The 14,891-nt window shown below is 46.1% G+C and overlaps 1 protein-coding gene across 5 annotated transcripts in view; it reads right to left on the bottom strand.

Moving 5' to 3' along the window:
- Ikbkb (inhibitor of nuclear factor kappa B kinase subunit beta) overlaps nt 1–14,891 on the bottom strand; it is a 44,372-nt gene that overhangs the window by 20,341 nt on the left and 9,140 nt on the right. For 4 of the 5 annotated variants that reach the window (XM_063239916.1, XM_063239914.1, XM_063239917.1 and 1 more), the window contains 4 exons: nt 14,578–14,672; nt 13,299–13,416; nt 11,021–11,090; nt 725–813 (listed from right to left, as the gene is read on the bottom strand). In XM_063239916.1, coding sequence (XP_063095986.1) covers nt 725–813; nt 11,021–11,090; nt 13,299–13,416; nt 14,578–14,672 — 372 coding nt within the window. Of the gene's footprint in view, nt 1–724; nt 814–11,020; nt 11,091–13,298; nt 13,417–14,577; nt 14,687–14,891 lie in introns of all 5 variants that reach the window. The other variant, XM_063239918.1, reaches the window with a different exon arrangement.

Raw genomic sequence — 14,891 nt, 5'->3', positions numbered from 1 at the left:
GCATGGACCTCTAGTGCGGGAGATGCAGCCAGTCCCTGCTTAGGAAACACAGCCCTGAGATCTTAGAACCACCAGCAAGAGTGAGTGTGCCTGGAACAAAGGCGACCCTGTCACAGTCATGGGTTGGGTCAGGTCCATGCTGGTGGAGAAAGTGCTACCAGGAGGCATGAGAGGCTCTGGAGTTGAGTTAGTCCATCCCACTGAGCTGGGCCCTGCTCCTCACCCCTGCTGAGCAGACCCAGAGGGTGAGCCCCAGTAGCCACCATGTCTGCATGGGGTGCCCTCAAGATGTTTCCAGAGAGCTCTGGGGAAACCCAGGCTGGAGAGAACTTGCAATGAACAGGCACCAGCTCCAACGGCACCCACATCCACAACCAACAGACACTGGGTTCCATTTTAGAATCGAAAGTCAGCACTCTCAAAACAAACGGAAAACAATGCCTGTTTCCAAGAAGTACTAATCCCAGAGGCAAAAGCAGAGGCAGGACAACGAAGATTATTTTCCTTATCAGATTCCTACAAGGTAGGCAACTAACAATTTGATCCATTCAAACTTACCTCAATCTACAAGCAACTGTTTTGCTGAATTTTGTTTCAAATCAAAACACTGCCAGAGAATCAAAGCATGACTCAAGGAAAAGTGAAAATAAACAAACCTATGAAGCAGTTCCTCTCCACCAGGCACCTCCTGGGGCAGCCCCAAGACATCCTGAGGGTCACTCACTCTTTGCTCTCCTTGCTGCAGAACGATGTTTTCTGGTTTTAGATCCCGATGGATGATTCTGTTTTCGTGAAGGTATCTAAGTGCAGATGCTGAAAGAGTGAAAAGGGAGTGGTTTTATTATACCTAGGAAATGCTTTTCATTTTAGAATCTCCTACTCTGTGTTCCTGAAATGCACTCCTTTGCCTGTGGAGGAGCTCTTTAGGCAGGAGCTCTTCAGGCAGAGTGAAGGGGACCTGGCTCGATGAGCAGAACTTTGACTCCCACAAGATTCTGGCTTCTTCATGTGACCTCCTCTGCCCCTCAAAAATCAAATATTCTTTGCCTTGTATCCATGAAGTCACCAGATATATCCCAGAGAAACACACCATGTTGCCTGGACCATGGCATCCAAGCTCAAAAATGCAAAACTCCCAGGCCTCACTACAGCATCCTAGGTCCTCCAGTCCACTGATAAAATCTGAGAAGGGGACACCCCTGGTCCAGAGGTGTCCTAAAGTCTGCAGGTGAGCAGAGAAGGGCCCTTCAGAGGCTACAACGGTCATAAAATAGACTCAATAAGGCCTGTGCTGGCTTCATGGAAGAAGTGGGGAAACAGCAGGGAGATCTTCAACCTTTTGAACAGTTCACTATGTATTACAGTCAGCTGAGTTTCCTGGCAGGTTCTGTGGGCTATAAAAGGGACATATCCCCAGCTACAGAAAGCTCAGAATCTAGTGGGGAAAGAGACAGCCTGTGCCACCCTGCAGTGAGGTCATCTGACACCTACAGCTTCTCCTCCTTGCGGATGTTAACTGAGAAAGAACCTGGCATACAGTGATTGGGACCCATCCGTGTGCAGCTTAGACCCCAACAAGATAGGATAGTTACTGCACTGTAGGAGGAGTACTAGTACTACAGAAGAAAAAATGGAGTATTAGCAAGAAAACTATCCTTAGAAGGCGAGGATGTGACTATATGCCTAAAGAATTCAACAGACTAAAAACTAGAATGTTTATTAAGTTGGCTAGAGCAGTATATACAAATCAACAGCTTTTCTCTATGTCAGCTTATCTAATTGAAAAGGAAAAAAAATCCCATTCTTATTAGTATCAAAAGCTCCATAACCAAGCAATACATTTAGCAGAAAAAAAGTAATATTACAGGATGAAAACTATATGGCATACAGAAAAACAGCAAAAATATTAAGAGACTTTAAAATTTTATGGTAAGAGACTATAAACAAAGGTAAAGAGCCTGGGGAAAAACACTTGCAACACATATGCCAAAGAGTAAGTCTACCTAACAGACAACAGCACTTAGAAACTGATAACACAGCCTAGTAGACAAACAGGTGACAATTAAGAAAGGCAATCATGGAGGAGGGACTCAAGTGGCAATCAATCATGTGCACAGTCATTCAAGCTTACCAGACGTCAGAAAATGCAAAGGAAAGCAACATAAAATACCTTTTTCCATCTCTCCAGCCATGAAAATTTAAAATGAGAAATGAAAAGCATTCCTCTACATCGCTGGAAGGAGTAAAAATGGTCTGTATTTTTGGAAAAGAACAGTGACATGGAGATACCTGTTAAATTGTCAACTGTTCTAATTGTTATGTATACCTCTAGGACTTCAGCTTATAAAATCAAGAGCATCATGACACAAATCTAAGGGTACTATACCTCCTGCATAGCATGGCATAAACTAACGAGAAACAAAGTGACAATAAGGGAATGGTGAGACAAATTATGGCTGAGCCACATTACAACAGGCAGCTCCTTAGAAATAACTTAGGCTTCTAGTTTCTGACTCGAATGGAAATGATGTCCTGCCAAGTGTATGGGAATAATTTTTGGTTTTGGGGGAAAAAAATGAAATAAAAAGCAAAAGTAAAAACAATACTGAGAGGCTGAATAAGCCCTCACTGTACGATCACACAGACACACTCCTCACACACATAAACACACACATACACACATATAAACACACCCAAACACAGCCTCCACACAAACATAAATGCACACCACTCAAACACACGCCTACACCTCACACAAACACATGTGCATGCACACACATGCACACATGCATGCATGCATACACCAGCAGCACCTGGACAGAGAGGGCTCAAGCACACACTCAGAGACTTTCAGGTGAGTGTTTCCTACAAGCGCAGCACACGACAGACAGTTACATATGGAGAAGTGTGTCCCATCAGGGAGGGTCATTACAATAAACTGCACTACAAAACTCAGAATTAAATCTGTCTTTTAAAACCTGGGGTTTGGCCACAAGGTGCCAACATTCCCTAATTGTTCCTTATTTTCTTCACTTGCCTACATGATACAATAAACTCTTTCAGGTCCAGTTACCAACCACATGAAGTCAAAGACTCTGGTTTCTTTATGCCTGAAGAGCTGCCCTCCATCTTGTTCTCAGCGTATTGTGTGGAAAAAGATTAAGTCTGGCAAATGGCTTCTTGACTAAAACAGGCTCTGTGACTAATAAGCAAGGTGGCGGGGTAGTAACACCAAACCTAAGAGGAAAGTGCAAGATCCTGTTCCTCCTCATTCAGAAAGCATTCACCAAGCAGTAGAACCAGAGGAGACAGTCACTGAGTGAAAGCCCAGTCTAAAGCTGTGCCCCTAGAGAGAACGGCTGAGGGTCCCTGGGTAGCAGGGTGCAGGCTGGCAAAGGGTTGAAAAATGGTCCCAAGAGTCAAGTACAGTACATTCAGGGCTGGCTGCAGTGGGTGGGGAGAACAGTTAGCTCACAGTGAACTATGATAGAAGTGTCCTTTCAAAAGCATGACAGATGGATTAGCAAAATCAGGTATGGTCAGTAAGGATATGATCTGTTCTATACTGAACTAGGGGCGGCAGCAGCACAGCACTGGAAACAGGATATACAACACAAAGGAGAAACGCTGAAGCTGGGAATTGTTGTGTGTGTGTAGCTGAGGATGCGACCCAGGACCTTGTGCATGCTATACAAGCACTCTATCACTGAGGTGCACTCTGAACCCTGGAGACACTTTCAATAGAAGAGTATGGAAGAGGAACAGAAGTAGATTCCAAGTAAAATAGAGCCACTGGGGTGGAAAGAACCTAGGAGATCACACAGAGGTCCAGATGTCTTTCTGAACACAAGAATATTCAGGTCCAGAAAGTTTTATGGCACGGTTACAGAGCTGGCCAAGTGGAGAAGCTAGGAATGAAAGTTGTGGTCTCCCTATTATTATTACTGTTATATTTGTTAACCTGGTTCTTTATGTTTTTCCAACACACTTTCTATACAGACTATCTGAGGTCAAGTAATTATCTTTTGTTATAATCAACAGTGGAGTCAGACCAATGTGTTCAACAGATCCAGCAGGAAAATCCAAGAGTGGGGAAACCCACAAAAAGCCAACTTTCCAATTCCTAATGTGGAGCTCTCCTTCCTTGGGCAGGTTGTGTACTCCTGGAATCCTCATTTCCGAAGTCCTGGATGCCCACAGGAGCGGCTCTGGCAGGAGTAGAGATGGTGACATAGGGACAAGAGACAAGCTGGGAAGAGGGCTCCTGAAAGCAACCTGGCCAGGGCTACAGCCCGGTTCAGCTTCTTCCAACACCATGTGTAAAAGCCCAGATACTACTGGGAGGATGAGGTGGACTTGTGAGAGGTCTGTCAGCCCCTGGGTGTGTGCCCTGGGGGGACAGTGGGACCCCAGGTCCTTCCCTGTAACTCTGTCTCTTCTACATCCTAGTCCTGCAGTGAGCATACTCTCTGCACAAAAGCAATGAGCTAAACAGTCACGAGCTAAAGCTGCAAAACTGTGAGCCAGATGAACCTTTTCTCTTTATAAGATGCTTTTCTCAGATATTTGTTAGAAGATCAGACAGCTGACTACCAGTCACCACAGCTAGCCAGCCACCTAGAGAATCTAACGTAAAATCCAGCAACCCACAAGTCACACAGATGTGTCCTGGCCTGCTTGGCTAGCAATGGCATCAGCAGGCTCTCCAGCCACACCCTAGCAGCAGGAGTGCTGGTGCCTGCCCCTGGATCTTGACTGCCGGGAGGCTGTTCTTCCACTGGCAGAAGGAAACACACTCCAGTGTTTTCCACAGTATAATGAGCAAGATCCTAAATACACTTCTTCTGTGAGCTATAGATCACATTACGTGGAGTCCAAATCCTCTCTGGTGCCTTTAGTGCAGGGGCAAGGCCTGACACCCTGCTGCATACAAAGCAGGAGGTGAACCCTGTGCCTGCCAGCCACCTGCTCACTTCTCATGGGAGCTCTGCAGGATCTCACTGCAATTTACATCGGCTAGAAAAATCCTACTTCCTGCTGCTGATTTGAGCTGGAATCTCTGGGAGGCGAGGGGCACAAAAGACTTGGGGCAAACAAGTTTGGCCTGCAAAGAAGACAATGAACTGGCCAAGGGCGTGGCTCCATCACTTATCTGAAGTCAGCTGGGCAGAGGACAGCAGCCAGCTCCAACAAAAGGCACTTGGGGCCAGCACTGGAATAAAATATGCTCAGGAAATGTGCACAACACAAGCTGCTCCATACAGCTGCTGAACTCTGACTCAGCCATGAAATTCTTGCAAAAGAAATAAATTTGATGGGTCTTATTCACAAAGCAGAAATGTGAATAAAAGTAACACAGCAACTGATCAGGGGCTTCAACCACACCCACAGACTTGGGGAAGTGACTGCATCTGCAGGTGACGGAGTTGGGAATGAGGAAAGGAGACTACCACTTCCAGAAAGGGAGCCTCTGGGGACAGCCACCTGCCAGGTCTGTGGCTTAACCTCATACTGAAACCCACAATTAGGGATGGAGATTTTCCAACAGGGAGATGTGAATATAATTGCAGAGGGGGAAGAAGAACAGCAAGGGAGGCTCATCTGCTAGGAAAAGAGCACTGTGCTCAGGTTTTGTGTACACTGTCTCACCTTCTCCTCGCAACAATCCAACAAGGTGAGCAATGCTCACATCTCACCAAGGAAACATCAGTTCTGAAAAATCAAGTGACATTCCCCAGGTCAGACTGCTAGGAAGTGAGGTGGGAATGTTTGGGGACTTCTGGATTTGAAAACGTAAGTGCTTACTTATTTTATTTTGGGATTTCATTCAATTGATAAACATTAATAGAGAAGTTAGTATCTATCTATCTTTTACTCTAGATACTGAAGACAAAACAGTGAGTACAGTTTCTGCCTTTAAGAAGTTTAATTCAGGGCTGAAGGAAAAGCTCAATGGTAACAGTATGTGGTTAGCATACACGAGGCTCTGGGTTTCACTGCTAGCACCAAAAACTAAAACAAAAACAAAATTTAAATACTAGTGTGCTGGTCCCCAGAGTCTAATTATTTCTAATTTGGGATCACAGAGAGGAACAACAAGGGATCAGTGACCTACAGAATTTAATATCCATGACCTATAGGACAGCAGCATTTTAAAGCTCGCCTATCTTTCTTAGTGTGATTTCCGTATAATTTACACACACGTAAATAAACTTAGATAACGTAAAAGCTCCTATACAAGCCAATAGCAAATGGATTCAAAATGCACCCAGGCCAAAAGAATGTGCAGTGAGTAAAGACATAATTAGTTCCAGTAGGAAATCACTGTAAGTAAAACATTACAAGGCAATAGACAGTTCTGTGGACTTGAGCCAGTACTTTAAAGAACTTTTCTTTTTTTTTTTTTTTTTTTTAAATTTTATTTAAGGAGAAAAGAAAAAAAAAGCAGAGAAAGGGTACAAGTTATACAGATTTACAGAAAAAAATGAACAGTAGGAAATCACTAGTTAATGGATTACATATTGTCATCTTAGAAATAATTGTTCAAGTTACAAAATTAAAGCTTGTAAAGTGGACATTCCAACAATGATACTGCAAACAGTTCTGTTCAATGATCCAATAAAACTCTGTGATATCATTTTCTATCTTATACACTTAAATATACATGCAGTTATATAGTTTAGAGCACTTTCTTTTCCTCTCTTTTGTACAATGACTATTACACATTTTGGGTTTCATTGCTCCCACGGTTCTTATTACTTTTTTGGAAGAGAGTAAAACCAAATGTGACATAACAGAACAGAATCGGTCAAGTCAAAAGGGTGGACATAATAGATAATGTAAAAACATAATACAAGGTGATCAACAATGGTTACCATAATGCCTCCCACTATCTCTAATAGAATTGCCTATATCATTAGTTATAATAAAATTGAACAAAACAGTAAAGAATAAAACCGATAAAACCAAAACATTGGAGACATTGTAGGTCTTCAAAAGTAGATAAAAGTCAACGAGAATGGGCATCTTAATGAATCTCATTATCTTCACAGCTGTTGCCTAAACTTTCGAACCTGATACTATGCAGCAAAACAGAATAGGAGAACATCAGTCAAAAACAAGATGGTGAGAGTAATACAGGGCTTTAAATCGAGATAATGGAAAGTCAAAGTGGGTTACTATAATATATCCTGCTATTTTTTTCCTTTAATTAAAAGGATAAAAATAAAAAAGTAAATAATGGAGTGGAGATTGAGATAAAAGAGGGCATATAACAGCGAAACAGCGCAGATCAAAACATAACCATTTAAGCAGAATAGTGTTTCACCACCAGATAATCCTGACCTAAAAGTAGTTACCATATTGTCTCTCTCCTTGAAATCCTTGAGTACAACTTCGTATACTGTAGCATTAAGTATATCAAAACAATGTAAAACCATTTAAGAGAATGACAGCATTACAGAGTATTTAGAATCAACTAAGAGAAAATGAACAATGGTTTCTGTATAATCTCCTTGTCTTTAAAAGGTTTTTGCTTATACTATCATACATAATAAAATCCAATAAGATACAACCTATTTAGACCATTGGAGACAGAAGAACAAAAGCTAGATGAAACTTCAAAACAAGATGACACTAAATCAGTATTACCTATTAAGATGTCATTTTCTCCAAAATAGCTGTTCCTATCATCCAATCTTCTCTGCCTTGTTTCTGTTGAGCTCTTTTTCTGTCAGTAGCTGTCAGTTTGTCTTCTTCATTTTGTTCTCTGCTCCATTCGTTGTGGCCTCCCCGCCACTATTTCTGGATTCTTTGTATTTTTCTTTTTTTAGAATATCCTGCAATACTCTCTGTAGAGTTGAATTGGTGGTTGCAAATTCCCCCAGTTTCTCTTTATCCTGGAAGCACCTTGTTTTTCCATCAATTTCCAGGGACAGTTGTGCAGGATATCTCAATCTTGGCTGGAGATTATTATCTTTCAAAGTTTGAATTATTTCCCCCCACGCTCTTCATGATTTGATGGTTTGTGCAGAGAAATCTGCTGTAATTCTGATGGGTGTTCCCTTGTAAGTGGTCTGTTTCTTGTCTCTGACAGCTTTTAATATTCTGTTCTTGTATTGAATTTCTGGAATTTTTATTATTATATGCCTGGGTGTTGCTCTGTTTGGGTTGTAGGTAGCTGGGGTCCTATATGGCTCATACATCTGAGTATCCTTACCTTTTGCTAAATTAGGAAAATTCTCCTGGATTATTTCTGTGAGTAGCTTTTGTAGTTCACTTGTTTGTGTCCCTACTTCTTCTTTTATGTTCTTAATCCTTAAGTTATGGCTCCTCTTATCATCTTCTTGTCTTTGTATTATTGCTGTTTGTTTCTTTGTTATTTTTAAGAAGTTTTTCATTTCATTCTCCCATATTACAAGTCTGCCCTCCAGTTCAGATAGTCTGTCCTTAGTTTCTTTCAAGCTGTTATGCCAGTCTTTTTGATAGACTTCTTAGTTTCTTGGTAGTCCCTTTGAACCTGCTTCACGTATTCTATGCTTTCTCTGTTTTCTCCATCAAACAATTCTCCCCTCTTTTTCTGTTCTTCCATTCCACCATCTGTTTTTTCTTGGGTGGTGCTTAGCATTTCTCTAACTATTCTGCATACTTCTAGCTTCAGGTCATTGATAACTTCATTCCTGAACTGATCTATGAGGCTCTCTATATGGCGCTTTATGTCTATTGGTGCGGTGTCCGCTATTGCCTGTTTCTCAGAATTGGGGGCCGAGGAGCCTTTCTTGTTGCTGCCTCTTCCCATATTCTCTGCTCCCTATATATGCAAGCTTATATAGAAGACCCAGCTTCTCTCCCTGTCAGCCACAGCCTGATCGAATTGCGCCGTCTAGGTGTTCCCGCTCACTGCAGCGCACCAGGGAGTTACGGACCAGGCAGCCTACTCGAGGCCCGCCCCTCCCGGCCACCATCAGGCTCTGGGATCTGGGCTGGGCCAGCCTACCGGGTCCGCCAGCAGCGTCATGCAGGCCAGGCACTTTTCACCAATCCCGCCCGAGATGGGAATGTGTGGCTGGAGTCGCTACCGCGCCCTGCTCCCGCAGGACTGCCCAGGCCCAGAAAGTCCTCCGCTGGAGTCAACTGTGGAAGAGTGTCAGTTTCTCTCACTCACCTCACCACAAGTCAGTGCACACCTCCCTGCCCGTCCTGTTTTCGACTCTGTTCGCAGATTCCCATTCTTAGAGCTTCCGAGCATCTGTCTCCTTGCCGAGACGCTGTAGAGGCAGTCGCCGTGCGGCGGGAAACCCAAATCGCGGCTTCCAATAGCGCGGGGTCCAGCCTCCACACTGAGGCTTTTCTGTTCCTGTTTTAGCACCAGGACTGCATTCCAAGTTGGTTTCTCTCAGCCCAGTTCATTCCTGAGTCAGCAGAAAACATATCTCCACCTGCTTATGTCTCCTTACTCCGCACCCTTCCTGACTTCTGAACCAATCCTTTCAGAGAGCCTCCGTAGTAGCTGTTATCTGTCTGCCATGTTCTCCCGGACTTTAAAGAACTTTTCAGCTGGGCAACATGGCACATGCCTGTAATCCCAGCATTCTGGGAAGGATGACTAGGAAGAGCACAAATTTGAGCCCAGCCTGGACAATTTAAAGACTTCATAAGACCCTATCTGAAAATATGAGAGGGTTAGAAATATAACTCAACATGAAGGCCATGGGTTCGATCCCTGTGCCACAACTCAAAAAAACCAAAAACCTGTAAATTCTAACAAAAGTTGACCATGAAGAAAAAAAGAATATTCCCCAACCTATCTGCTTTAAATTCAACAGTAAACAAATCAGTAATTTGCCTACTGAGAGTAAAAGATACAGCCAAGTAAAGATCTAAGGAAAACGGGGAGCCGCAAGGCAAGGTGCCAAGAAAGTGTGGCTTCCTGACTTCCGCACCAGGGCTGCAGGCTGCTGGCGCCCTCATGGCAGGTCCACTGAGGAACCTCACGCACCTCACACAAGGGAGGTCAGGCTGAGGTAATGTCCCTTTGCCCTCCAAGAGACCTCCACTGAAAAGGACGAGACAGGACACAAAGAGATGGGTACTTTATGTGTCAGACTGTTTGGATCTTAGCTTCAGACCTGTCATTTCATGGCTTTCCCCCCTCGTTTCCTTTTTGCCCCCCTCCAACCAATGCACCAGGCCAAGGACTGGAGAACACAGCTTTACACATGTGGCAAACGTGCACAGCTGGTGAAGAAGCTGAGGGAGCGTCTGAGTTCATCCACTCTACTCTTTTAACTTTTCAGTATGACCATTTGGACAAAAAAAAAGTACACAGAGTTTCAAAAGGCTGAGGTGGACAAGTATGAAAATGGTGGCATCCATCAAACCTGGGGCAAATATTCAAGGATAAACAGCGGGTAACTTTGACCCTCAGATCCTAAACTATGAACTTACTCCAACATCCTAGAAATTATAACAAAGTCATGAGCAGGTCTTAGTGGTAGCTATGACCCTTCATGCCCCATTCCCCTGGAGTTGGCCCAGGGCCAAGGAGATGCTCTGCTGAGACAACCCATTCTCCCAAAGCCACATAACCTTCTCAGAGCACCACAAACATTCTCATCTGAGGACACTGGTGAGGCCAAAAGGTTAAACAAGGGTAGTTTTTTCCTATGCCTGCAGCTGGCAACACAGAGTGGAAAAACTCACTGTCAGGGGACACAATTCATGCAAATGATAACCATCTCCATCACTGGCCTTTGCAGGAAAGCAGGGAGCCAAGCTCTGAATGGGAAAGGAAATCTGTCACTCTCCATGATTTCATTCGGAAGGAAGGGAGAGCTATGTGAGCACAGTGTCCGCCCGACTAGCCCCTCACTGACCTCTTGCTCCCCGAGGCCCTCCACGCCCCATCCAACCTGTGTAAAGACCACGGGATGGGGGCAGCTCCTCTCCGTGCTCTGCAGAGATTCCCAAGGTCCCACACAGTTTCCCTGAGGGATCCATTGTTCCCACGGCTGCGGCTTACCGATGTCACTCAGCAGGGTGAGGATGGCTCCTTCCCGCAGGCCACAGCAGTTCTCAAACTGGTTCAGGTACTGCCATGAGTTGGAAAGAAAATCAGTGTGAGCAGTCGCAAGTCACCAATCAACCCTCCAGTGTGTACCACCTGCTGAGCCCACCAGAGTGTGAGCCTGGGCTCTGGGGACCTGACTCTGCAGGGCCCGGGCAGCAGGGCTGGTGGGAACTGGTGCACAGGGTAGGCTGGGGCAATGCCCTGGGCCTGCTCATGTTCACAGTATGGGCCCTGGCAGGGGATGCCTGACTCACTTCAAGGTAAGGAATTTGCAAGCTTCACCTGCTGCCACACGCTGAAAGGAGGAAACTAGGGTCTAAGCTTGGCCACAACTGAGTGTCAGCTCCAGAGAGTCCCACAGCCACCTGCTGGCCATTTCCCTGACACAGCTTGCCATGTAGTGACAGGACATGAGCACTGAGCACACACTTGTTCTGAGCCCATATGGGCTAACCTCTGAGTGAACCAGCATGGCAGGACTCGGCCTGCGTCATCACACAACTCCCTGTGCTAAGCCTGCTGATCTCTCCAGAGCAGGGATAAGGAAACAGACCAGAGAAGCCTACAGCACACACAGGATTAGAGGTGGGGCTGGAGGCAGAAGCCAAGCCTTCACAATCCACATCCAGCACTTAGCCTTTGGCCTGCAGGGGCTCAGCAGAAAAAGTAACTTCCCAACTGTGGCTCAGGATCATGAGCCAATCCTTACATCTCTCAACATTTAAGGGCCTGTTTATCTTTTTGGGTTGTTTGAGACTGGGTCTTTCTATATTGCAAAGCTGGCCTAGAACTCCTGGGTTCAAGCTATCCACCCTCCTACCAGACTTAACTACGTAAGTAAGTTCTGATGCTGCCATTTGCTGGCCAAGTGTGCTCATGGTTATGGCTTTGAGTGTTTTAGAGGAGAGAGATAGGCTGCCTCATTTGGGGAACAGGGGGCACACAGTTTACAGCACCCACCCTGGCACTGTACCTCAAGGTCAGGCCCTAGGGTGCTCCTCCCCAAGTCTCCCACAGATCTGCCTGCAGCCCACACAAGGCACTGCCATCGTCTTCGTTCTAGGCTCACCAGCTCCAGTCACCACATCATCACACCACAGCTTTATTTACACACAGGTATAGTCAGTGAGGGGCGAGTGTCACAAGCAGGAAAATACAGAAAGAACTGTCAAGTTCTCCATTTCTCATTGTTATCAGTGCCACTCCTGGGTTATACCAACTACTGTGCTCATATCCTGCCTGCTGTTACACCCTTCCGGGGATGTATCCACCACCCATGGTAGGATACTTACTCACACAGATTGACCCTTGTGGAAATTGCCCTTTTGCAAGATAAAGATAGTGTGAAAAGCACACTGTGTATTGGAGACCACTACATCCAAATGGAACGAAAGCCTGGGAACCTGCCACCCCTACCCTTATAAGTCAGGCAGGACCCTCTGGAAAAAGGAGCTAGGAAGAGCTGTGCTAAGAGTAGATTCAAGAGAAATCAATACACTCTCTTTTCCTACTGTTACATTGCACTGGTTGACGTCAGGGACCCAGGCCTGCTGGGCTCCATGCGGCCCAGAAATCAGCCACACTCCTGAGCCCAGCACCTGTCAGGAATGTGAGGATCCTATCATGTACCAATATCACCGGCTGTCAAAGGCCACAGCTGTGGTGCTGTGGGGAACACCTGGGAGTTGGCACAAGGAACAGTTCCTGAGGTCACCCCCTGTCTCTCAAATAGAGGAGGTGATGTGAGGCGGGAGAAGGCAGAGCTCCAGGTGAGTCAGGGGTGCATCTGAACCACAGCCTGGTTCCTAGGTAACTAAGCCAGCTCCCTTCCTGTTACACAGGGCCCTGCTGTAACACCTGGAGAAAACCTTTCCTCACAGGACAGCAGTGAGGTCGACCCCACCAGCCCATGGTGGGCCTGGCAGCCAGAGGAGTTTGTGTTGGGATTCATCCAGCCTCCCCCTAGTGGTTCAGTTAAGATGATGGATTTCTGTCAGTGTAGCAGTCATCATGCAGGATGTAGTCCTTCCTGGCTTCCACGTCACGCTGTGTGATTCACAGGCACACGCCCCACCCAAAGCAGGCACTCAGGCGAGGGAGTGAAAAGGACAAGCCTGCTGACATCACTGTGGTGCTGAGCTGCTGCTGACAACAGCAGAGAAAAGATCCCGTTCCCTCCAGTCCCAGTGTCTCAACCCTGCCCAGAGGGCTATGCACCTCAAAGCCTTACCTTCCGGAGGTCTCCTCCTTGGCAGTACTCCATGGCCAGCAGGGGCAAGTCGTTGGGTGCCAGGTTCTGCATCCCCTCTGGGACATCCCGGGCGGCCACCACATTGGGGTGGTTCAACCTGGGGAGGAGGAGAAATCGATGACGGCAGAACCCAGGCTTCAGCATGAACCTGCTCCTCCTCCATGACCAGCTGAGCTCACCTCCTCCCCAACGCCTAGGCCAAGGAGGGCATGTGAGGACACACAGGAGGTGGGGTTCACAGCCAGGCCAGCAGTAGCCACCTGCTCTACTTCCAGCACCCTGAACTCAAGCAACCTGTGTCTGTGCCTGAGTCACTTAGCGGTTTTTACAAAGTGCCCATCTCAAGTCCCCACCATTCTGCAAAACTCTTTCTAAAAGCAGAGAAAACAGAGTGACTTCTAAGCATATGGCACTATAGGGGGATACTGTGTATACATGCCTGCCCTTTGGACGAGGCCAGCAGAGAGAGCACCTGCTTGCTGTCCTATAGGCTGTAAGCCAGGAAAATGGTAGTTACCTGGCAAGTGACAGACCTTTATATTAGCAACAGATACTAGCAGGAGGCTGACAGCAGAGTCGCATGCTGCCCCAGAACTGGAAATAGAGAGGAAGGATTGTTTTGGTGATGAAGGAAAATTCACCATGATGACTATTTATTTTTGAGATGGGGCCTTGCTAGGACTGGCCTTATATTCTTGGACTCAAGTGATCTTCCTTCCTCAGCTTCTCAAGTAGGTGGGTCTACAGGTGGGTGTCACTGCACTTAGAAATAATAACTAGTGTAAAGTATTTACACCAGGTCATAAACATGACTAAAACCCAGAAAAATCTTTAAATGTCACTCTGTCAGGAGTCTACAGAAGGGGAGAGTCATCTATCATGGCTTCAATCTAAAATATCCCCTAAAAGTCTCATGTTCTCATAAGCAGGGACTGGTCAGAAGGGGCAGGTCACCAAGAGTACAACCAGAAGGGTATATTTTTGTCCCTGGTTCCTCCCAGTGTGCTCTGCTGCCTTGTCTCCCTTCCATGCCATTTTTGCTTTGCAGTCAGCTCACCATGGACTGAACCCACTGAAACTGTGAGCCAAAATAAACCTCTCCACCTTTTAAGTTGCAGGCATTGACTATTTTGTCCCAGTGATGAGAAAGCTAACACTATGTATCTGCACAGCATAACTGGAATCTGATGGCGTAGATCTAATGTCACTGTCTCTAGGCTGCTGAAGTGGCTCCGGAAGCTCTGGGCTCAGGCCTCACCTTCTCATGATCTGGATTTCCAGGCACCAGCGCTCCCGGTTTCGTGGGCTGAGTTCCTGCCGGCACTGCTTGATGGCGATCTGCTCACCTGTTTCCTGTAGGAATGGGACTGGAGAATGAACTGAGCATGTAATCACCTCTTGGGGCTGGGAAGGAAGGCTCATAAGTCTCCCTGAGAACTCCGGAGTATTGATCCCTGGGGTATGGTAGATCCCCACCACATGCCCCTCAGCCTGCCCAGTTTTTACCCAGCCAGAGTCTACAAAGCATGCTTTGTCTCTGCGTCTCTGTGAAACCTCTGCTGACCAGGCCTA

The sequence above is a fragment of the Cavia porcellus genome, unplaced genomic scaffold (assembly GCF_034190915.1).
Source record: "Cavia porcellus strain 051 isolate PalLab524CR breed Dunkin Hartley unplaced genomic scaffold, mCavPor4.1 scaffold_29, whole genome shotgun sequence".
NCBI lineage: Eukaryota > Metazoa > Chordata > Mammalia > Rodentia > Caviidae > Cavia > Cavia porcellus.
This window is presented reverse-complemented; position numbering and strand designations above follow the sequence as displayed.